At 38.8% G+C, this 24,414-nt stretch overlaps 1 protein-coding gene across 1 annotated transcript in view; it reads left to right on the top strand.

The window, feature by feature from the left end:
* LOC145999168 (uncharacterized) overlaps positions 1 to 23,576 on the top strand; it is a 31,107-nt gene extending 7,531 nt beyond the window's left edge. The window contains exon 2 of the mRNA XM_083136100.1: positions 23,284 to 23,576. Coding sequence (XP_082992226.1) covers positions 23,284 to 23,576 — 293 coding nt within the window. The remainder of the gene's footprint in view (positions 1 to 23,283) is intronic.
* The last annotated feature ends 838 nt before the right edge of the window (positions 23,577 to 24,414 follow it).

Raw genomic sequence — 24,414 nt, 5'->3', positions numbered from 1 at the left:
ACATGTGGCTGTTTACGCCCAGCTGCATGTGAAATATTTGCAAATCTCGTTGCAAGGTTGATATCTACAGGTTTGTGTCCAGATGCCTTGTGGTACTTTTGGGCTGATAACGGAAGTATCCGAGGTTCACGTTGTTACATTACGGCTAAAACACGTACAACCACAGTAACAATGTATCAGTAAGGAATATACTGCCCTGTTTACAGTTGCAAACTATTACATGTGTATCCGGTGCATAGATAAACACAGTCGTCGGAGAGCTTGTATTACTACTACTTATATCCCTGTATTTTCAACCATTTTTGTAACTTGCCTCATAATGCTCTGAATATACCTTATATTATGTGTTGCTTACCTTTGAAATTTTGAGTTCTTTCATTTCTATTTTGTCATCTGTTCCGATCTGTTCAGTGTGTCACAGACAACTAGTATCGGAAGGACGAAGTGGATAGACTAAATTGTAGATGCCAACTTGGAAACTAGATTTGCAAATATTTGACATGTAAGCTGAGACAAAATTCGATATGACCACTTCCATTTGAATTCTGTTTTCTTTGTACCAGTTTTCGTGTCGCTTGTTTACTTCTTGTTAGGTTAAAGAACGTGTTTTCTCGTTTTCTTTTACGGTACATAATGTGGCTGATTGTAGCTATGTCATTTTCACAGAATATGAGTGTTCCTGGCAACCCTGGAACGCATCGCTTCAGGACGGGATATGACGTCACAAATGCAATCAAATGTTGTGTGTGGTTGCCGGCATTCAGGCGGCAAAACGGGCTTTTTTGAACGACTGTTGCGCCGAAATGATGCACCAACGAGAAAAATGTTACTGAGAAATGTTGTTTGTTTTGATGTCCTCTATACGTTTCCGTGGTCCGTGGGCGCCATTAAAATGACACCCTGTATATTGCTTTTAGAATTTTAAACGGCAGCAAAAATAAATGCTATTTGCAACTGCGAAGCTATAAATGGGATTGCATACATTAAGGTCAGAAGATGCCATATTTCGATTGATTGTAACATCGAAAGAAGAATTGATATGATATGATATGATATGTTGTTTTAAGTCCACTTTATGCACAGTAAGGCTAATCGGGACTGGACCTATAGTTTAAAGTGGGATCCGAACCACTTGTGCCTCCATCGGGTATCGAACCCGGGACTTCTTGAGGGGAGGCCCTGGAAAGAAGAATTGGACGAGCAAATAGTTACTGAGAAAAGTTGCTTGCCTTGATGTCCTGTAGCCTACATGCTGTGAAAGTTGTCGGTGTTATCAGGAGGCACCCTATGAATATAGGTTCAAGAAAATGAGAAGTAGAAAAAAAGCTGCAGTGAAATAAATACGAATGAAAATCTCTCAAATTATATTCTAATTATTTTCTTACATTTATAATATTTTACTGTGTCTGTGTAAAAATACCTCAGGCACAACCTAATTTTTTGGCAAATAATTCTGTCAACTCTTCTGCTGTGGAGTGGCTTCTCCTAATTGTATTCATATTTCTTAAGTCAATCTGCGACTGGCAGAAATCAGTATCAGCATAAAAAAAACTGATATTAGGGGTTTGTAAGCTTCTGCTCAAAAAGTGGTGGTGATAAGCTGTCCAAACCTCGTGCCGCGGGGATGGTGGGGTAAGGCGAGGGAGGCCCGTTACATCGTTTTTTCATAATGTAAAGAGGATACAACATTTCCATCTATGAAACTTAATATGAAATATTAATGATGACACTGTATAATCCAAGAAGTCATTGATCAATCAAGGGATTCCTATTTGTTTGTCTGGTGTCAAACATGTATTTCAACAATAAAATACAATACACACAATATTATGCAAAATGGTTAACGTAAACAGCAGACAAACATTGTCTGTAGTGATGTAAGAGTCTCCCCTTTCAAGAAAATAGAAGTAAGGGACTAAGGGACCAATGTTTTAATGTTTTAGCAAGTACAAAAAGTGCATTACAAATTTTTACACAAAGTGTACTTAATATGTAACTATTACTGCTTAATTAATTTTATTTTTCTTGCATAACACAGCACAATGGTGTTGTTGGATTCTCGTTAGATTTCTTTGTGCGTAAAATCTTGCATACTGGAAACTAGAGGGAAACATTATGAAGTACAATTTATAAATATCTCCCTTAATCAGTTCTGCAAAGAGGCCTAAAGCTGTTGATACATATTGATCGTCTATTAACATTATTGACCTATAAATATCAAGTAGATACAGTCCCGATTAGCCTATTTATGTTAAACTTCATCTTTGTATTATTTGGCAGTCCGAAAGGTCATTATCAAAATATTGTTATTTGATGTTGCTCGAACTTTTTTTGTTCGTTGGAGTTTCAAGATATCATCCCTTTCCTGCAGGCCCGTACCCAGGGGCGGCAAGGGGGCCATGGCCCCTCCTCGAGCCATGAAGTATTTTGATACAAACCTACAAAAATAACATGGATATTTTTTAAGATTTTGCAAGAATTTAGATTTTCTTCTTGTATAAATGAATGGGTTGTCTCTGGAGAGATGCAGACTCCAGAAGTCTGCAGTCTACTATATTTAGTAATTTTAGTTTTATAGCCATTTATGCGAAGCTACAATTTGGTCGGGACAGTTCATCATATTTACTCCCTGTTTTGACTTTTTTCGAACTGCAGTCTTGATGAGAAAATGTCCTTTTTTGTGGTTAATTCACATTCAGACATGTTCTTCTATATAAGGATAATTCCATAGCGTTGGTGGTCACATTCAGGGTACGAATTCCCATGGCGGAATTTTCTTCCACCTTGCCACCAACAATCTTGTTCTATTCAAATTGTCCCCCCTTAAAATTTTCCGAGGGTAAGAGTTTGTGTTACAACAACAAAGATAAGCAATTAGTTTGGACTTCAAAGATACTTTACTAAGAATAACATCGTAAACACATACAAAGAAGGAATAACAAAGAATGATGTCAGCCTGTGTGTGAATGTTGCATACATCTCTCTCTCTCTCTCTCTCTCTCTCTCTTTCTTTCTTTAGGGCTGGTAACAGGGGTAAATACGTACTTCTACAGTCATAGATAAGATTTTAAAATTATATCAAATTGGACTACTAAGAAATGGAACCGTAGCTGCGAAGGTGGTTGTCATTGTCACCCTAGGCCCCTGGAACATAGAAATTAGACCGACCTGTACCTGTCAATTCTCCTCCACTTCTCATCCCCTTTCGTCGGGAATAAAACATAGCACACTGTGTACCCTGCTATATCTGCCAATGCGACACAATATATTAAAAATTTGCCCCCTCTAGGTTTGACTTGCCCCCCCTACTAAGAATTCCTGGCTACAGGCCTGCCCCCACGGTAGGTTGGTTTGGTGTTTTAAGTCCACTTTATGCACAGAAAGGCTAATCGGGACTGGACCTACAGTTTAAAGTAGGATCCGAACCACCATGTGCCTCCACCGGGTACCTGCACGGGACCACTTGCACTCCCTCACGGAGGTCGTCCAACAACAAAGATGGGTGGAAAGTAGGGGTGTGCGGGACAGAATTTTTTTGGTCGGGACGGGATCGAGACGGGAAATTTCTTTAATCCCGACATTCGGGACGGGAAAAATTTGCCATTTCCCGACAAAGTCGGGAAATTTTCGGGACGGGAAATGTTCGAAATGTCCCGAAGCTCTGAAAATCTCGAATTCTACATGTCATTTTCAACTTAAGTGATTGTTTTTGCATTTCTCGAATAAAAATAAACAATTTCCGATAAGTTCCAGACACTTGCAATGCAGAAAACGTCGAGAATTAACAACTTTTTAAAATGACCATTCGGTATTTCCCGACTGCTCGGGATCCCGAAAAGTCGGGATCGGGACGGGAATTTTTTTTCCCGATCCCTGTCCCGACTTTTCGGGATCCCGCACACCCCTAGTGGAAAGCTCTAACTTTTCGGTTACGTGGGTGTCGGGGTATCGCAAAAGCAAACTGCATTTTTCCTCAGTGCTAATTTTCAATTGGATTTTTGAAAGAGCATCTTTGTATATCATTAACGTTTTTCAAAAACTTTGCATTGCTTGATATCCCCAATTTCTCCATCTCACAATCTCGTTACTGAAGGATCCGGTCTCGAGCCCTGGCCTGTGCATGAGTGTTTCTTTGTATTCACCTTTCACCCATTTAATTTAATCAACGTTCATTGTCATGGCAGATGTTAGGTAAAGTGATGGAAGAGCAACGCTAAAAAAAAAAATCCTCCCAGTGCATCTGCAAGGCACTGTGAAATCAGGAGTCCAGAGTTCTCTGTTTATGATTGTCCCTCATGACTTCCATAAGCTCATTAGCTACAGCTAGAAAAAAGTTATGAGAGGCGGTAAAAATTCAATACATTAAAGGGCATAAACAGGTAACAAAACACACTTTCTTTGTAGTTTCATCAATAACACTTATTGGGCTTTTTGAGTTCTGGGATACATTTTTCATTCCAAATTATTTCATTATTCACTGTAGAGTACAACACATAGGAACAAGAATGTGTGTTGTTTGTGAGGTCCCTTCATCAATTTCATCATATCATCACTCTATTCACTCATCCTCATTTTCACGATAACCAAATGCGGCAGAAAAGCGAATTAAATAAACCAAACCAACAAAAACAATTAGAACGTGCATTCCCTTGCCCCAGGGCCGCCGTTAGGGGTGTGCGACGCGTGCACCGCACAGGGCCTCGCGCTTCGAGGGGCCTCCCGCTTCCAAATCAGTTATTTGCTCATATTTTGTGCGATTGCACTCGAATTGGAGAAAGAAAAACATAATTGTTGTGAAAAAAAAATTGCATTTCTGGTAACGGACTGACAACTATGTCCCCTCCTGTCAAGCCACCAGTGAAAATTTGCCGACAAGGAACAACGACCCATTTGTGACTCCAACTTTCCCTGATTTCCTGCCTAATGCTCGACCCAGGACAGGCATCATAAAATCATAAAATGGTTATTTGTCTGGAAACTGAGGCCCAACAAATTTGAGGGTGTACCGCTCCGCGAAAAGACGAAAACAAGAGTCGGCATCAAAGCCTTGAAGATCCGCTGGGCTCTTTACTACAACCTGTCGTGTTTACAACCGCAGCGGCAAGATGAAACCGTCTACTGAGTGTCTAATAAATACTCCATTAATGCCAAGCACGTAACGCTCTTGTTCTCGAGAATAATAAGTAGGGGTGCGGATTTGTAGTCAGCAAAAACATCTGAATCAAATACGCAAATAGGCACCCAAAGTATAAAAAATGCATTTCTCTGTTTTCTGGCCTGATCGTTTGACTGATTTAGTTTATTTTACTTCGCGTTTTGTGCCTCTTGGCTAATTTGCGAAGACGGGGATGAGTGATGAGATTGATGAATGGACATTCACAAACAACCAAGCCCGAGCGGGATTCGAACCTGGGACCCTTGGCGTCGCAGCGCGATGTGCTAACCACTCGGCCACAGGGTCCGGCTGGCCTGATCGTGACGACGATGATGAATGGTAATTAGATGAAATTAGGAGAATGTTACTTTATATTAAAGAAATAAATTTAAGCGTACCTATCCCGCGAAGTCTACTGGTTAGCGCTCTAGATTTTGGTGCGAGTGGTCTCGGGTTCGATTCCCAGTTACAACTCTCAACATTTCGGTGTTAAGCCAGCATCGTGAGAACAATTAAGGAGCTACTTGAAAAGAAGCAGTAGCGGGCTCCAGTCTCGAAAGCCAGAAAATAGCGGCGATGGGATTCGATGCGCTCACCACGGGTCACCCAAAGAAAAGCTGATTGGCAGGCTGTGCCCCTAAGACTGCTCTTGCGCCACGGAGTTGTTTGTAGCAGCATTACTGTGAAGAATTTCGAGATTAAAGATAAGTTCAGTTCTTTTGCTTTACTCATATCATCGCTCGAATCCTGACGTGGGCTTGGATGTTCCTTTGTGAGTGTCCCTTCTTCAATTCTATATAAGCATCATTCATGCTCATCGTTACGATTTAACTGAAGAGACAGAAAAGTGACGTAAATTAAGAAAAATTGACATAAATATAGTTTGAGAACAGTCCCATTGCTGGCACAATCAATAATTTGCCTGTCACTTTTAGGCACTAAAATGTGACTGCAGTATTTAAGCAAACATCAGTTTACAAGAATTCATTTTCATTGTGTTTTCATTTTACCTTTCCTGCATGTATAAAAATTTCCCGATTTTTTAGGCAAGCATTTTGCAGCACAGGATTGGCGTCAATCTTTTGTGCCTTATTTGGTGATATTCTAAGCACTTCAGATTGTAAATAGCACTTGTAAAAAAATGGACGGCAAATTTAGAATTTGCCACGTCAAATTTGTCTTCTCAATAATTTTCGAAACTCCTTGTCGGAAGGAAGCATAGAAAACAATGTCAGTTTTTTAATATTGCGTTTTATTGTACTTGACTCAAACTTAGATATGAAATGAGAATCCTACAAAAATAAATCATAAGGAACGCACGAATACAACAAAAATTACACAAGGTTATTTCGCTTTTTAATGAGGGGTGTACTGTGTTTTCTTCCGAGGCCTTTACTCCCTCTGACGTCAAACTTTACAACTTCATCTATTTCCAAAAAGGGGCTTCAGAAACAGGCCTCTCAAGGCAGGCGGTGTGCAGGTCAAAGGACCTTGGGTCGGCATATTGCCCCTACAGATGAAATCGAAGTAAAGATCTGGAGATATGAGTACTTTATTTTTATTGCCTCTCAAACTTTCCCAGGGAAGGAACGTTTCCAGATTTTGGCAGATTAGCGAAGTGTCAACAAATTTCAAGCCATTCTTGTTTGACACAGTAGTGCATGTGGGTGTGTAGAATCGCGATTATAGGAATGTCTAGGGAATGGGACAAATTTCGCAAATTTGAATCTGGTAAAAAAAAAGGGGGGCGCGTTTTTAAAAAGTCAGAAGGGTGCCTTCGAAAAAATCTTGCTGCCTGTAAATACAGTTTCCATTTCAAGTTTCGCCACGATAGACGTAAATAATGTAGATACACTTGACGTCATTGTTTTAGTGTTAGTGTTGATGGTGGTGTTACTGAGTGTGTTCGTGATATAGTCCAAGTCGCATGTATCAGTGGCGGCACCAGGTGTCAAAGGTAGGAACTAATTGCGAGGAAGAGTATGCTTCATGTTCATCTTCTGAGTCTGGTGACAGATCGCCTCTGCTTTTAGATCCAGGTGAGTGGACGTCAGTTTTAAACAGTTCCGAATTTGATTCAATCACTCAAAAGGGCCCTATTTGCATCATAAATCATGATTACCCAATTAATGATGATAGTCGATACTTTTCACCTGGACATTATAAGCGTGTTATGCAAAATGGAGAAACGATCGACAGAAGGTGGTTAGTGTACTCGAAGGAAAGATAAGATTTTCTGTTTTTGTTGTAGTAAGCTGTTTGTGAAGAAGGGTGGGGGCAAGCTTGCAAATGAAGGCTGCGATGATTGAAGGCATTTAAGCTATCGACTAAAAAACCATGAAATATCAGAAAGTCAAATTCAATGCCTAAAAAAATGGACAGAATGTGAATTTAGACTGCAGAAAAACGTAACTATTGATGAGCAACAGGGACTGTTGATTTCACAGGAAAAGCAAAACTATTGAGCGACCACAAGGAAAAAACCTTGGACAAAAAGTCACCGCGCAGCTTTCCCTTCTTCCGTTCAGCTCGGGCCATAAGGAAGCATGGTCAACTCTCCCCCTTCCCTCCACGCGGAAGTACGGTGCACAGGAGTCGCGGGTCTGTGCAGTTTTCTTTGCTTGTGGTTCCACTATAGCGTGAGGTCCACGAACGAATACTGTATGTCTTTAAGTATTTGGCAGAGCATAATCTTGCATTACGGGGGCTGGGGCGTAAAATATTTGCGGGAAGTATAATTAATTTATTTTTTTCAATTTTTGTTCCTTAGTCTGAAGTACAGGTTAGTGATGGCCAAACGGATCCGGATCCAAAAGTTACGGATCTGGATCCGGATCCGAAAGTTTCAGATCCGGATCTGTATTCGGATCCGAGAGTTCCGGATCCGGGTCTGAAAGTTTCGGATCTGGATCCGGATCCGAAAATTCCGGATTTTTTGGATCCGGATCCGAGAGTTTCGTATCTCAATCCCATTATAATATTACCACACCTTAAAAGGTATTATGATCTTCGATTACAAAGAAATTTTTCATTAGTTAGTCCTACAAGAATTTTTTTCAAGTGTTGTTCCTAAAATACTTTGCTACGCATCGGCTAACACACTCGTGCACAAAAATAATCTTACTTGTTTAACATAAAATGTCAGAGGTGATTTTGTAAATGCCATTGAAACGAATATGTATTCATTCGAATGTATTGGAAATGAAAACATACATAAATGTGAGACATTCAATTCCAGGATGAAACCTTTAACACATATAACAAGATAGAAATGTTATACAAAAATTATACAATTGTTCTACAGTTACAGTTTTACAAATTAAAATAAAACATTATAATATATGCAGTGTTACATAATTACAAAGTGTAAGACTAACAAGGGAGGTTATCTAAGTGTCCCCCTCCGATTTCCATGAAACTTGGCAGGCGAATAGTGGGACCCAAAGAACGAAATACGTGTTTTTTTGTTTCAGCTAAAAAACGGTTTTAGGGGGCAAAACCCCCTCAAATGTCAAGACGAGGACAAATTGAAGTGAGGATCTGACCCCTGTGTCCCCCTCCGATTTCCATGATACTTGGCAGGTGTGTGTATAAACGGGCCCAAAGAAAGAAATACGTGTTTTTTTTTTTGATTCAGCTAAAAAACTGTTTTAGGGGGCAAAACCCCCTCAAATGTCAAGATGAGGAGGACAAATTGAAGTGAGGATCTGACCCCTGTGTCCCTCCGATTTCCATGAAACTTGGCAGGCGAATAGTGGGACCCAAAGGACGATATACGTGTTTTTTTGTTTCAGCTAAAAAACGGTTTTAGGGGGGCAAAACACCCTCAAATGTCAAGATGAGGACAAATTGAAGTGAGGATCTGACCCCTGTGTCCCCCTCCGATTTCCATGAAACTTGGCAGGCGAATAGTGGGACCCAAAGGACGAAATACGTTTTTTTTTGTTTCAGCTAAAAAACGGTTTTAGGGGACAAAAACCCCTCAAATGTCAAGATGAGGACAAATTGATGTGAGGATCTGACCCCTGTGTCCCTCTCCGATTTCCATGATACTTGGCAGGTGTGTGTATAAACGGGCCCAAAGAAAGAAATACGTGTTTTTTATTTCGGCTAAAAAACTGTTTTAGGGGGCAACCCCCCCTCAAATGTCAATACGAGGACAAATTTAAGTGTGCATTTGACCTATGTGTCCCCCTCCGATTTCCATGAAACTTGGCAGGTGTATAGTGGGGCCCAATGGAAGAAATACGTGGTTTTTTGTTTCAGCTAAAAAACTGTTTTACAGGGCAAAACCCACTCAATTGTCAAGATGAGGACAAATTGAAGTGATGATCTGACCCCTGTGTCCCCCTCCGATTTCCATGAAACTTGGCAGGCGAATAGTGGGACCCAAAGAACGAAATACGTGTTTTTTTGTTTCAGCTAAAAAACGGTTTTAGGGGGCAAAACCCCCTCAAATGTCAAGACGAGGACAAATTGAAGTGAGGATCTGACCCCTGTGTCCCCCTCCGATTTCCATGATACTTGGCAGATGTGTGTATAAACGGGCCCAAAGAAAGAAATACGTGTTTTTTTTTTGATTCAGCTAAAAAACTGTTTTAGGGGGCAAAACCCCCTCAAATGTCAAGATGAGGAGGACAAATTGAAGTGAGGATCTGACCCCTGTGTCCCTCCGATTTCCATGAAACTTGGCAGGCGAATAGTGGGACCCAAAGGACGATATACGTGTTTTTTTGTTTCAGCTAAAAAACGGTTTTAGGGGGGCAAAACACCCTCAAATGTCAAGATGAGGACAAATTGAAGTGAGGATCTGACCCCTGTGTCCCCCTCCGATTTCCATGAAACTTGGCAGGCGAATAGTGGGACCCAAAGGACGAAATACGTTTTTTTTTGTTTCAGCTAAAAAACGGTTTTAGGGGACAAAAACCCCTCAAATGTCAAGATGAGGACAAATTGATGTGAGGATCTGACCCCTGTGTCCCTCTCCGATTTCCATGATACTTGGCAGGTGTGTGTATAAACGGGCCCAAAGAAAGAAATACGTGTTTTTTTATTTCGGCTAAAAAACTGTTTTAGGGGGCAACCCCCCCTCAAATGTCAATACGAGGACAAATTTAAGTGTGCATTTGACCTATGTGTCCCCCTCCGATTTCCATGAAACTTGGCAGGTGTATAGTGGGGCCCAATGGAAGAAATACGTGGTTTTTTGTTTCAGCTAAAAAACTGTTTTACAGGGCAAAACCCACTCAATTGTCAAGATGAGGACAAATTGAAGTGGGGATCTGACCCCTGTGTTCCCCTCCGATTTCCATGAAACGTGGTAGGTGTATAGAGGGGCCCAAAGGAAGAAATACGTGATTTTTTTGTTTCAGCTAAAAACTGTTTTAGGGGGCAAAATCTTTTCAAATGAAAAGATGAGGACAAATTGAAGTAAGGATCTGACCCCTGTGTCCCCCTCAGATTTTCATGAAACTTTGCAGGTGTATAGAGGGGCCCAAAGGAAGAAATACGTGTTTTTATTGTTTCGGCTAAAAAGCTGTTTTAGGGGGCAAAACCCGCCTCAAATATCAAGATGAGTACAAATTGACGTGGGGATCATCTGACCCCTGTGTCCCCCTCCGATTTCCATGGAATTTGGCAGGTGTATAGAGAGCCCCTATGCCCCCTGTTTCTTCCTATGCCATATTTACGTGGTTTCGGATCCCCACTTCAATTTCTCCTCATCTTGACATTTGAGGGGGGGAGGCTCTATACACCTGGCAAATTTCATGGAGATCGGAGGGGGAGACTTAGACCTCCCTTGTAAGTGTATTAATTAATTACAAATCGCGCACGTGGGTACACACACTATATATATATATATATATATATATATATATATTAGCAGGTAACAATATGTTATAAGCACATTCTTACTTTCCAAAGAAGCGCATGTGGGGTGGCAAAACGGATCCGGATCTGCGGATCCGGATCCGAAAAAATTTGGGATCCGGATCCGCGAGGATCCGGATCTGGCCATCCCTAGTACAGGTGTCCTACAAAATTATAATATAAACACTATTACATGTTCTTTTCGTTTTCGTTCTGATGTACGTCATTGTCTTATAATCAAGGGGTGCCAGGTTTGATACCAGGTTGAGGCAAATGGCACAGTGATCCCACTTTAAACTGTAGGTCCAGTCCCGATTAGCCTATCTGGGCATAAAGCGAACTTAAAACAACAAATCGATCACTCAATTAATCTCATGTAGGTACCTCTAGTACATATTTAATTGCAAAACCGGGAATGTTCAATATCATATTGTTACTTTAACTAAAAAGTAACACTATTTAATCATATCCAATAACATAACTATTTTCTTTACTATTCATTGAATTTTGGTACTGTAGTGAATTTGCATTGTTTCCATAAAATAATATTTTCATATCATATTTCATTCTATAAGTAGCCTAAACAAACAATATAAATTATGTTAAGTATTTTTGATACAAATATTTAGAACACTATCTTTATGTAGTAGCTACTTTGTTTATGATTTCAGTAATTTTGGATATGTTTAAGTATGTCAAAATAAGACACGAATGCAGGCTATATCAGATTAGTTACTTAATTGGAAGCGCCCGACCCTGTGGCCGAGTGGTTAGCACATCGCGCTGCGACGCCAAGGGTCCCGGGTTCGAATCCCGGTCGGGCTTGGTTGTTTGTGAATGTCCATTCATCAATTTCATCCTTTCATCACTCATCCCCATCTTCGCAAATTAGCCAAGAGGCACAAAACGCGAAGTAAAATAAACTAAATCAATCAATCAATCAACTTAATTGGAAGCGAGTGCCCGAGTTGCCACCCCCTAAGGCCGGTTCTTGTTGTCATGAACCCCTTTCCGTATTTAGTGCATTTTCTGCCAGAAAAAATACATATCAACAACAAGGGTAAATTTACAATACATGGCTGCAAACACACAAGATAACTTTTTTTTTCTGGGGCTTGTGTCACTAAAACAAGGTCTCAATCAGCAGTCATTAAGAAAAACTGGTTGGCAAATTTAAAATTTTATTGGTGCTAAACTGCAATATTGCGAATGCACGCTCGTGCTTAACAATAAGTAATAATTACACAATTCTATTAACCAGGTTGGTTCTATAGAAGAATTTTACAAGAAACGGATGTTCGATATTTTAACATTACATAACACAAAGGCCTCGCGGTATAATTCGCACAGGGCCTCGCGTTCCCTAATGGCAGCCCTGCCTTGCCCAAATAAATACATCCGTATTTATGACTGTTTAGCTTACCCATTTACTTTATTGGAGGCCAAGAGATTAGTATATTTAAGTAAAACACTACTAAAACAGGAGCGAGAGAGAGCATGAGCAAATATTTGTTATTTAGAAAATAAAGGATGAAAGCATAACATTTTGTCTGCACATAATACGTTCCCATTTCATAAATAATAAAACTACATCCCATATTATACATACATATTGTACAACGTGTAAAAAATTTTGGTGTAAATACAGAAAACATAGTACTGCAGAAAATTTTTCCCTGAGTTCTTTAGAGGATTTACGAAGGAATCGAAAGAAAACCAATCCTCTATTTGTTCCTATAGGAGATAGACTGGTGGACCTGGGCATTCAACCATTGCAGTGGGGCACGAGGGGTCAAGGGAGGTAGAGGCTGAAATCTTCCCTTTCCCTTCCAGGGGCTGGTTCTACCTGGAACCAGTGAGGTGGAGGAAAAGACAGCTAGAGTAGCTGGTAGGAGCTTGCCTGCTGAACCGCACCGAGGGACGAGAAACACGTGAAAAAAGAAAGTGTTGTATATGAACTGTGGCTTCAACAAGACAACAAATATTGTGATTTGAAAATAATTAAGATGTGAGATTGATTGATCTATCTCTGCTGGACTAGCCACTCCTCAGTGCATAACACTGAAATAAAATTGGGCCAAGTGGCGACCCTTGAGGTACTCCACAAAATATTTATTTTCTAGAAGAAACTGTTTCACCAATTTTAACAGAGAAAATTCTATTTACTAGAAAGTTGGAAAACCATTTCAGAAATCATGGTGATAATCCAATTTGGTCGAGTTTATAAATTAATAACTTATGGCTGGCACTATCAAAGGCTTTAGCCAAGTCAATAAATAAAATATCAGTCTGGGATTGCTTCCTAATGTTAGATTTAAGAGAGTCTATTAAAACCAATAAATTTGTAATAGTATACCTTTTTTTAAAAATAAAAACCATGCTGATTTCCATTAATAGAGATTTCCATTTGAAAGAGAAAGGCAAATAGTCAGCAATTGTGTGTTAAAAAACCTTTGCCATGGCATTTAATATAGTAACTGGCATATAATTATTTATGTCATTACCTTTGTTACAGGTACAATAAACACATTTTTCCAGATATCTGGAAATATTCCAGAAGATAGCGACATATTGTAAATTTTAGTTAACAACGGTAAAAATATCTTTGCTTTCAAAATAAAATTAGGTATGACATCAGGACTTACTGAAGACCTGCCTTTTAGTTTGTTAATTGTATCACTTACATCTTACATCCTTTTCCAAGATAACAGGTATATCAATTAAGTTGGTGTATGAATCATCTGGTAGGGGTGGGGGTACCAGGGGAAACTAGTCAAGTGGAATATTAGCCCCCACTCCCCAGCTCACCAGTGCTTTGCCTCGTGTGTTGAAAAATACTCCAATATTTGTTTTATTTTATCCCAACTGTGTACATTATTTATCAATGTCTGAAAAATAAAATAAGACATGTACAGTCCTCCCCTCCCTTCCCACCACCCCAGGTCCTCTGGGAAGGGTGGTCATCTCCCGGCATCTTTGATCCCCCCAGCTGAAGCGGTGATTGAGTGCAAACACTGTGGACCAAGAACAGTTTACTTCCTCTTGGTGGACAAGGCTTAGCATTAAGGTGTTAAGATGCCATAGTATGGGAGCAAAAAGTAGGGGACAACTGCCCCCGGGTAACATTACGCTAGTCTTTGACCTAAAGTTCATTTTGCACTTCTCTCTCATCGACCTGATCCTTTGGTATCCTATATTTTGTCAACCCACCCCAATCCTTCTTCACCTGTATCTTTCATTCCCCCCTCCCCTCCAAAGTTATACCCCAAATTCGATTCTGGCCTCCAAATTTAGGCCCAAAATTACACTCATTTGGTGGCAATTCTCTGGATATTCGCATACAATTAAATATATTACAAGAACAAAATTCACACATTAAAGTAAGAGATGAAAAAAAACAGAACTATTAAAAAATCACATTGTGGAAAAATAATGGTTAGATCCTGTTACTACACTTACAAGAACACAGTGGCGACTCGTGGCTTTTATTAGGTGTAGGAAGTTATGGTAAACAGACCGAGGAAAGACTTTGGAAATGCATTCAATTAAACAGGCACACGTATCACTTGTACTATCCATTGCATTTAGCTGCAACACTGTACCCACTTTTAAGTGCACCAATCATGCTGATTGGTTTGACCACAGATAAACATATTATGTATAATCTGTTTATCCGTGGTTCGATGTTTGTGGAGTTCTCCCAGCATGTCATGTGTTTTGCCAATCCTGTGATAAGAATATTGCTTCTTCAACTCTTAAATTATGCTAAATGCAACTAATTATGTAGTTTTAAGTTCAATTTATACAGCTATTTTGGTATTGTGAACTTGCTTTATCCATTATTTACTATATTTAAGCAACATTTGACAATTTCGCCCATCAAATCAATTACAATGCTTCAAGCAACCAATGAAATGGATTCAGTATAGTGTTTGAAAAGTTGGAGAAAATTTGATGATTGGAAACGGCTGCTCGTGTATCATTTGTGACCAACTTTCTACCGATTTTCTTTAATAAAATGTTCATTTGCTAAATCAGGGAGGATAAAGAAAAAATGAAAACAATAAGATGTACCGAAATGTGATTGTAAACGCTTTTCCTTTGGTCGGCATACTTTCCTTTGTTCAAAACAAGTCCATTGAAGAAATAAGATATAACTTTAAAAAATATATTCCCTCAAAGTATATTCCATTGAATTCGATTTATCTGTCTCCTAGGGGCACGTGTTTAGAGATGATGCTAGATTTTATCCTCATATCAAACACAGGGTGCTAGGTGCCAACGAAGTTCAAATCATGCTAGGTTTAGAACCATAAGGCTAAGGTTGGCATCACTGAATGAGGAAACTCTCGATGTTTCCTCCCTGGCCATTTAACAGAGCAACCCCCCTCCCTCCCTTCCATAACTCTCGCCCATCCCACTGTAGGTGGAAGATCGAGGTTCCTCAGCAGTAGGACGACTGCTGTCCTTGGGCGGCAGCTGGAGCAAGCGATTGATAGTGAAGGTAGTCAAGTGTTCGCGCATTGTGCTCATAATTTGATAATGCACATTAAACTCCTAAAAAGTAGAGAACTGGAAATAATTACAAATGAACTGTAGGAAGTGCCTCACTTCCTACATGGAGGAATCGCCCCTGCGAGAACATGTATAATTAAATCATGTTCACCACTGAAGTAATAAGGAATTTTTAAAGTTTGATATGAACTGTGTATAACACCTCTTTAAAGTTCTAATAAGAAATATCAAATGCAACAAAATACAGACTACTACCATTTTAACATTTAGATATCTTCTCCTAGAATGTTACGTTGATGAAATGTATACCCTGTATTGTTTCCATGCATTCCTAATTGTAATAGTAATTATAATTGGTACCCTATTGTTTCATGAATCTATTGTTGTAGTTGTGCTGCATTAAAGCAGCTGTGGTGGACATAAAGGGGGGGGGGGGAGGTGTAGGGGCCACACAATGTGCTGCTGAAAGTGCCAGAAATGTGTCAATTTAGGAAAGAGATGTGGGTCAACAATGAGGCAATTCAAACTCAAAATTATCTGAGGTGGGAACTGAACAGAAAGACCAGATATTATTTTTCTTGTAGGTGAACTTAGAATGCATATCTACAGAGTTAGTTGTTTCATGAGTCAACGGGCATCACAAATAACTTCACAACTCAGTATTTTATTATTATATTTTGTTGGTGGTATGCGAGTCGGTTTCCAGTAGTGTATCATAAGACGATGTCTGTGATAATAAGCAGGAGTGTACAGGCTCAGCTAGAGATGCCTAGGAAACTTGACATGCGAGTCCTCTCTCTCAAAAAAAAAAAAAAAAAAAAAAAAATTGAAGTGTTAGAGAGAGAACAAGAAAGCAAAGCAGCGAAAAACAGTGAGCAGGTGGTGGACCTTATAAAGGTCTGAAGGAGATTGGGGATAAAACCACCATGTTTAGTCTAGATGTGAGAAGAATGTTCCCGAGCATCAAAAGGGGACACGTAGTGGATATAGTGAGAAAGAAGATGGGGAAAAAAACATTATAGGGGAATGGGATAGTGAGAGAGTGGTGCAAGCCCTGGAAACCATTTGTGACAATGGGTACAGTGGGAAGCAAAATCATCAAGTTAGTGAAAACTTTGCAGTTCCCCAATTACAACATTTACAATCTCAAGTGATTTTCCAATTGGATGGTGCCCCACCACATTGGAGCCTACAAGTAAGGAAGTATCTTGATACGGAATTTCCGGAACATTGATAGAAAGTGATGGGCCAATTAGGTGGCCACCACGCTCCCCTGATGTAACCCTCTGGACTTTTTCCTGTGGGGGCATGTGAAAGACATTGTGTATTCCAGCGAAAAGGTTCGTAACCTTGATGAACTGATGACCCGTATTCGGAATGCGATTGCTTCTGTCACACCTCAGATGTTACAAAATACGTGGAGAGAGATTGAATTCAGGCTGGATATTCTCCGAGTCACAAATGGAGCTCACGTGGAGTTATACTGAGTTACAATGACTTGTAAGTAATACCAATAAAACTTAAGAGTTTTCCTCAAAATGCATGTTTTCTTTCTTCCCTATCTCTAACCATATTAAAACTACACACTTTTAAAAACCGTCAGTCCCATTCCGGACACCCTGTATTACTCTCTGAAATGCCAAATTAACTTACTTGCATTCACCATCTCAGACCTTTTTAGTTACATAGTTTGTCATAAACTTATAGTGTAGGTTGTCTAAAGTTATGAATTCAGTAGGAGGATTCAGTTGATCAGCCAGTCGATCTCTTATTGCTCACAATAAACAATCAAATGTGATAATTCATGAACTTTTACCATGAATCTTAGTCATATGGGTAATATTTAAAATGTAACATCCCACCAAATATTTTCAAGAGGGTCAAAAGTCTTTTCATGTTCAAATAAGAGATGAGATAAATTTCCCACAATGTCTGCACTTGTTATGTGCTGCAGGTTATACTCGATATTTAGCAATACTGTGACAAGGTAGTTGATTTTTCTTTTAATTGTTAAATATTTCAAAGGGACACAAAAACTCAGTTGGACGTGGGTCCCAGGAAGCAATTATCCCTTGCCCTAAGGGCAGTGATCAGAACGCTACATTTTAAAAGTAGCTTCGCAAAAGCTACAGCTACTCTTCCAAAAAGGTAGCTTCGCTACAGCTACAACTACATTTACCAAAAATTAGCTTGCTATGCTACTCCTGTTCGCTACTCTCTACTTTTGCATAAAAAACTTAAAACAACCATAGGCTATGGATATTCAAAAGAAGCCTCTAGTATGATAGTAGTACTTACTGGAAAATAAGATTATGTTATTTATTATCATGATTCCCATCATTTGATAATGTTGATAGCAGTGTTACTTCCTTTACTTACTTTTTACTATAGGGTTTGACAATAACATACCTTTGTAAGTGGCATATCAATTCAAATTTGTTATCCGAGTATTACAAATTATGGTGTTGCAAAAATTAATGATTACAACAATACACAATTTGGTAGCATTATTAATGTTTATATATCAACAGTGTGGTATTTGTAGGGGGGATGGGGTGGAATTCTCCCTCTGGATACTTGTGTCCCCCTCTCTGCTTGATAAATTTTATCCCTGGAGGGGAATATTTGGGGGGGAAACAATAAATTATTGGCAATTTACTTACTTCTTCCCACTTCTCCTTTAATTTGCAACATTTTCTGTCAGACAACTGAAATCTCTAATAGGCGAACACAGATGTGGCCTCAAGCGCTGCTCTATTCCTGGAACTGTCAAACAAGTGGCCAGGGTTGAAGAAACCTCCCCTCTTCCCTTTTCTGTCCACAGAATTTGGCAGGAAAATGCCACCCCAATCAATATGTAAGTTACAAATTAGTTGTTACGTGACTCAAACTTGTCACCACAAAACGTCTGTATTTGTATGAGTGGAACAATAGTGCACAAAGATAGCCTACATGGAATTTTTGACGTGAGCGCGATAGCCCTTTACGAAGTCATTTTTAAAAGATTTCTTTATGAAGCTAGAATATTAGTGGAAAAAGTGAGCATTACGAGTTCCAGACTCTGCTATATCAGGAATCTGCCTTCAAAATGCAACATCACTGAATTAAAACACATAGGCCGGTCCACGTGGCAGAGTGGTTAGCATATTGTGCTATGATGGCAAGGGTCCCGGGTTGGAATCTCGACCTGGGCATGAGTGTTTGTGAGTGTCCATTCATCAATTTCATCATATCATCACTCATCCCCCTCTTTGCAATTAGCCAAAAGTGGCAGAAAAGCGAAGTAAAATAAACTAAATCAATCAAACTAAAACACATTGGCGAGTCAGAATGTAGTATCCTTTGTTGGAAATATTTTTCAGTTTGAGCATGCATTGTTGAGTTGGTGGTTTTGTTATTTTGCATCAAGCTAAAGACATGTATAAAATATCATGTCTAAAAGTACAGAAGAATCGATATTGAATTAATTCTCTTAATCAGTATCGTAACAACAATTGATTATGAAATTACATACACAGTGATGGGTGTTAGATATATAATAGTGGTAATTGCTATTGTCTTGTATTCAAATAACCTCAGACTAATTAGCTTTAACCTAGCGGGAGCACTTGCCCACTTAACAAAATTTAGAATTAACAATCTAATGGAACTTGTGTTCACCTCCTGGGACCTGAGAAGGAAGTTAACGAGTAATTTTTATGATTTCGCAAATGTAACCGTAATTTAGCAAAGTAGTCTTGAGCCCTATTTTTATGGGGTAGAAAACTTTTGATTCTATCCCCCTAAAGTTATGTCCAAGTTCGATTCAGATACCCAAAATTTGGTCCAGACTATAGATTTCTGGGGGTGGGTTTCAAAATCTCACTTTAAAAATTGTATGCCTAGTCCCGATTAGCTGTTTTGATCATAAAGTGGATTTGACCTTTTTTTCTGTCAAGATACAAATTTAAATCGGTAACTTCTAGCAATTGTTTAAAATGTGTTGTTCAAAGCTCTTTTTTTTTAAAAAAAAAAAGTTGGGTGGCATAAAACGAAGTGTGGAGTAACTTCATTTACCATTTAAAATTGTCGAGATACACCCCCTTCCCCCCACAACCCCTCTCCTTTAGAGGTCACAAACATGTGTGTATATAGCTAGCTATATATATATATATATATATAGCTATATAATACATACACACACAGCATATAAAGCATTATCTCATGCTGTCTCTAGACAGTCAGTAGAATTCCCCCTCCCCCTTCTGGAAATTTCTTAAATACCACACTGTATATGAACATATTTTTCTTGAGAATAAATATTTCATTTTTTAATGGACTGATTTGAAGGCAGTATTTTGAACGAAAAATATGTCGAACTCACTGTTTCAAGGATGATAATTGTCATGAACATGATAAGCAGATAATCAGATTTTCTGAGTAATAGATTTTGTCTTCATGTACCTTCTGCAAGCAAAAGTAAGCGTTAATGTCGAATTTTTTTGGACCCTGTTGCCACATACAAAATCTACTTCAAAATGATGAGTAGAAATGTAGCTGTAGCGAAATTTTTGCTACAAGTACAAGAATTTTGTAGCTCGCTACATTAGTGATGCTACAAGTAGCGCACTACTTCCGTGGCCATCCACTGTCTAAGGGCCACCAGTACCTTCTCTTCTGTTACCCATGGTGTACAGTGTACGAGTTAAATGTTACCATTACTTTTTGTGTATTTTGTGAGGTTCATTTTCCTTCCTGTATTGAAATTTTGTGAACATCTCTGCTAAACGAGTTTTTCTTTTACAGTGTATTATGATTTTATAATCTACAGTGCTTGAAATAGAAATTCCTAGCTAAGAGTATGCTTGGTTGAGTAGAATGGATCAACGTGGAGATAAGGGATTGATTGATTTGTTGTTTTAAGTCCACTTTATGCACAGGAAGGCTAATTAGGACTGGACCTACAGTTTAAAATGGGATCTGAACCACTTGTGCCTCCACCGGGTATCGAACCTGGGACCCCTGGGAGACATTGGAGTAGGTGGGGGATGTTTGTGCAAATTATTATCCTTGTTAGGGGACGCTTTATAAAAAAAAGGTTTCTTAACTGTGGGGATAAATCCCCCATCCCTTTTACACACACACACACACTTCAAGCAGTGATGGTCTATTTAAAAAACATGTCTTGTTTCATGCAAAAGTCTAAGATATGTATGTTTGGTGGTATGTATATACAAAAGAAATTGCATCATTTAAATTATGATTAATAATAATGAGGTCTAATGACATTAAATTAGACACTGTGTCCATGTGGCAACAACCTTTTGGGAAAGGGGGGGGGGGGGTCCAGTCCTTCTGATCAGCTTTTCTTGGGTGCAACATTTTCAGTGAAAAAAGTCTCGCAGCCGACTGATTTATTATATGTCTGTCAAGACTAGAGTGCACACTACTTCTCTCCAGTAGATTCCAATTGAACTTGTTATCGCTTGGTCAGCACGGACAATCAAGAGGTCCAGTTCAACCCCCAAAACTGAAATAGTAAGTTCGCTTGAATATATTAGTCACTATTAGTATAGTATTAGTAGGCGAATGTGAGTGACTTTTCCTGCTTATTATACTAGCCCAAAACAGTAATTTTTTAATATCTGTGTATGTACAGTACATATGTAACGTAATTGCTTCTTTAAAAATTGTATCATGTAAAAAATACTAAAACATCATGCACTACATATATTTCTCCACGAAGCGTTCCCCCCTCCTTCAAGGAAATCATGGCTTGCATTGAAGTAACAGAAAATATTTGAAATTTCTTCTTCAAGTAATTTATCAGAGATTCGGGCAATCCTGATTTAGTTTCCATAAGCTATGATACTGACATTGATATTTGAGTCAATAACAAAAAAAAATGTGACAGCACAGTATCTGGGACAAAAGTTAATTCCTTGTACTACTGTTAGGGGTGGGGGATAGCTAACTATTGTAAGTTTGTCCACCTTTGTGGCATTAGAAATTCTTTATTCATGAGAGAAGTTCAGCCTGTGGCTACTCTAACACTTAACCCACATTCAATGGTATGTAATTACATTATACTATTTTCAATATTTTTTTCACTAAGGGGTTCCCAATATTTCACGTGTGGTGGGGCACAATAAACTGTAGGTCCAATCCCACTTAGGCTATCTGTGTATAAGTGCACTTGAAAAACTCGGACAAACAAATTGCAATAGCTTTCCATGCATTATCTATGACCCAGCCCTGGAAAACTTAATTCTCTACCATCTTTTATATATTTTAATCCATTAACATTATTAATAACAATTAAATTTTGGGAATATTTTGCCAGTGTGATGTAAGGATGGGTCTACCGTATCATAAAAAGAAACATCTTCTTACATTAAAACTAACCTCAAGAAAATGATAATAACATTAGGTGTGGATCTTTACCCCCTCTCCCCTCCCAGTTACCCTATTCAACTTATTGGAGTAGTATCATGAATATCATGAAGAAAAAGACTGTCTTGTAAAAATCAGGACACATGATCATCTGGAATCTGAAATCTTGTCCACACATTGGGGTCTCACAACGGGCATAGCCCACAGTGCACTTAAAGTCAATGTGGACGAAAGATGGGCATAGCCCATCCTGCGGTATGCAATCGCTTTGCCGATTGAACTACGGGCTATGTTCGTAGTTCGTCTCATGTACGTGTTCCTTCAAGCCTCTTGGTTGAAATTCCGACCACTAGGTGACTTATGTCCTATTTTTATCTTGCACCTGGGACTGTTTGTTGTCGGGTTGATGTACGTTGCATTTTTAAAATGGCGTCGTTAGATCCAGACCGCAGAGAGGAAATTGTGCATTCCATTTGTTCATTAGGTTAGTGGTGAATGCATATGTAATTTATAAGAAAGTGAACAGGGAAAATCATAATATGTCTCTGGAAGAGTTCATCATCCAAGTAGGGGAAGCACTACTCATTAAAGCGGGCGAAGATATTCAAGGTCAAACATCAATGTCAACTACAGCAGATAGGCTAACAAGCCATCATTTTCCAAGGAAAATCCCCCCCCCTACAGAGAAAAAGTTAAGGCCCTGTAGGTCATGTAAAGTTTGTGGAGACAGGCACAAAAAAGAAACTGGCAAGTGGGCACGAAAAGACACAACATTTTACTGCCCCAGCTGTGACATTGCTCTCTGCATTCCTGAATGTTTCGAACTTTTTCATACAAAAGCTAATTACCTGTAATCTGTAATTATTTTTTGTTATGTGCACATAAGAAGTATTCTTATGCAAGATTCAAAAGATGTATTGATAGTTTATGTAGTTTTTGCATTGTTAATTATTGAAATTTCCAGATTACGAACTTAAAATATCTCTATATTAACATTTGTTACAATGTTGTACTTTTTTTCTTCACAAAAAATTGCTGAAAAAAATATTCAAAAATGTCTGAAAATGAAAAGAAAATTTAACAAATTTTTGTTCATTGAAAAGAGGAAGTTTTGTAGATTTAAGAAATGTGTGGTAAATAAAAACAAATTAAAAATATTTTTTGGATGATTTTTTTTAAAAAATAACCAAAAACTGCAGGCCAGAGGTAAATATGCTGTATTATGAGGCCAGACCCAAATGTGTTAAAACAGAAGAAAAGTAAATTTACGGGAAAAATATATTGAGTAATTCATAATTTCAATGTATGCAGAAATATCTATTCAGTATTCTTTGTAGCTATCCAGTATTCTCTTATAATTTACTTTTCAGATTTGTTGAAGATAGACAACCTTTGGATGATGACTTCTTTAACGAAACTGCAGCTGGACAATAACATAATTGAAAAAATAGAAAATATACATATGCTGGTGAATTTGAAAGAACTAGACCTTTCCTTTAACAACATTGAACTCATTGAGAATATAAATGATTTAGTTCATCTAGAGATATTGACACTGTTTGAGAACAGGATTTCCAAAATTGAAAACATGGATAGCCTCAAGAAACTAATGATTTTCAGCATTGGAAACAACAAAATAGAAGATTGGTCTAATGTAAGTTAAGTAAGAAGTGAAAAACATGCAATATAACTGTATCTACAAGCACTGGCGTACGCAGGATTTTTTTTTCTCGGGGGGGGGGGGGGGGGCTGGAATTGTAAAGGTGGTGGATATTACATACCTGCGGGATACACTATAAAATATTTAGTAATTACTGCAGTGGTCTAGTTGGTAGGGTGTCTGACTGCAATACGAGAGACTCAGGTTCAAATCCTGGGGTGGGTGGTCTAAGGTCTTGTCTCTGCATAAAGCCTCTCTGGGGCTCACCCAGCCTCAAATCAGTGGGTATTTCAGGACAACCCTTTGGGGTAAAGGTGACCATAGCATGGTGCTGATCACGTCACCTCCAAAATGGCCAAGATCAAGAATGTGTGGGATCCTACTCCCACATCCCCTGAATGTGCCTTCATGGCACGGTGCTACATGAACCAGGAACTTTACCTTTTATCATTTTTAATCCTCATTTTGAAAGTAGTCCGAAGCCAAAAATGGTAATCGAATGTTATTTTAAAGAACAGCATTTACCACTTGGGTTTTTCCCTAGTTTTTTATTGCTCTCATTTGAAAATTTTGATTTTCTCAAAATTTCGGGAGAGGCTGTAGCCCCCAACAGCCACCTTCTGCATACGCCAGTCTCTACAAAGTGTTGGATAAATAAATAGTGCAACATTACAGTAACAGGACTAAAGTGTTTCAGATGGTTCGTAACTGGTAGTGACTGTTAGATGGTTGCTTAAATGTGGTGGTGACTGTTGTTAACATCTAGGATGTATTCAGAATTTTCCATCGGGGGGGAGGGGGGTATAATTTTGTATTTAGGAGGGTGTAGGGATACAAAGAG

Source organism: Lepisma saccharinum, chromosome 15, assembly GCF_977018435.1.
Source record: "Lepisma saccharinum chromosome 15, izLepSacc3.1, whole genome shotgun sequence".
NCBI lineage: Eukaryota > Metazoa > Arthropoda > Insecta > Zygentoma > Lepismatidae > Lepisma > Lepisma saccharinum.
Note: the sequence above shows the minus strand (reverse complement) of the source record. Positions and strands in the feature narration are given on the sequence as shown.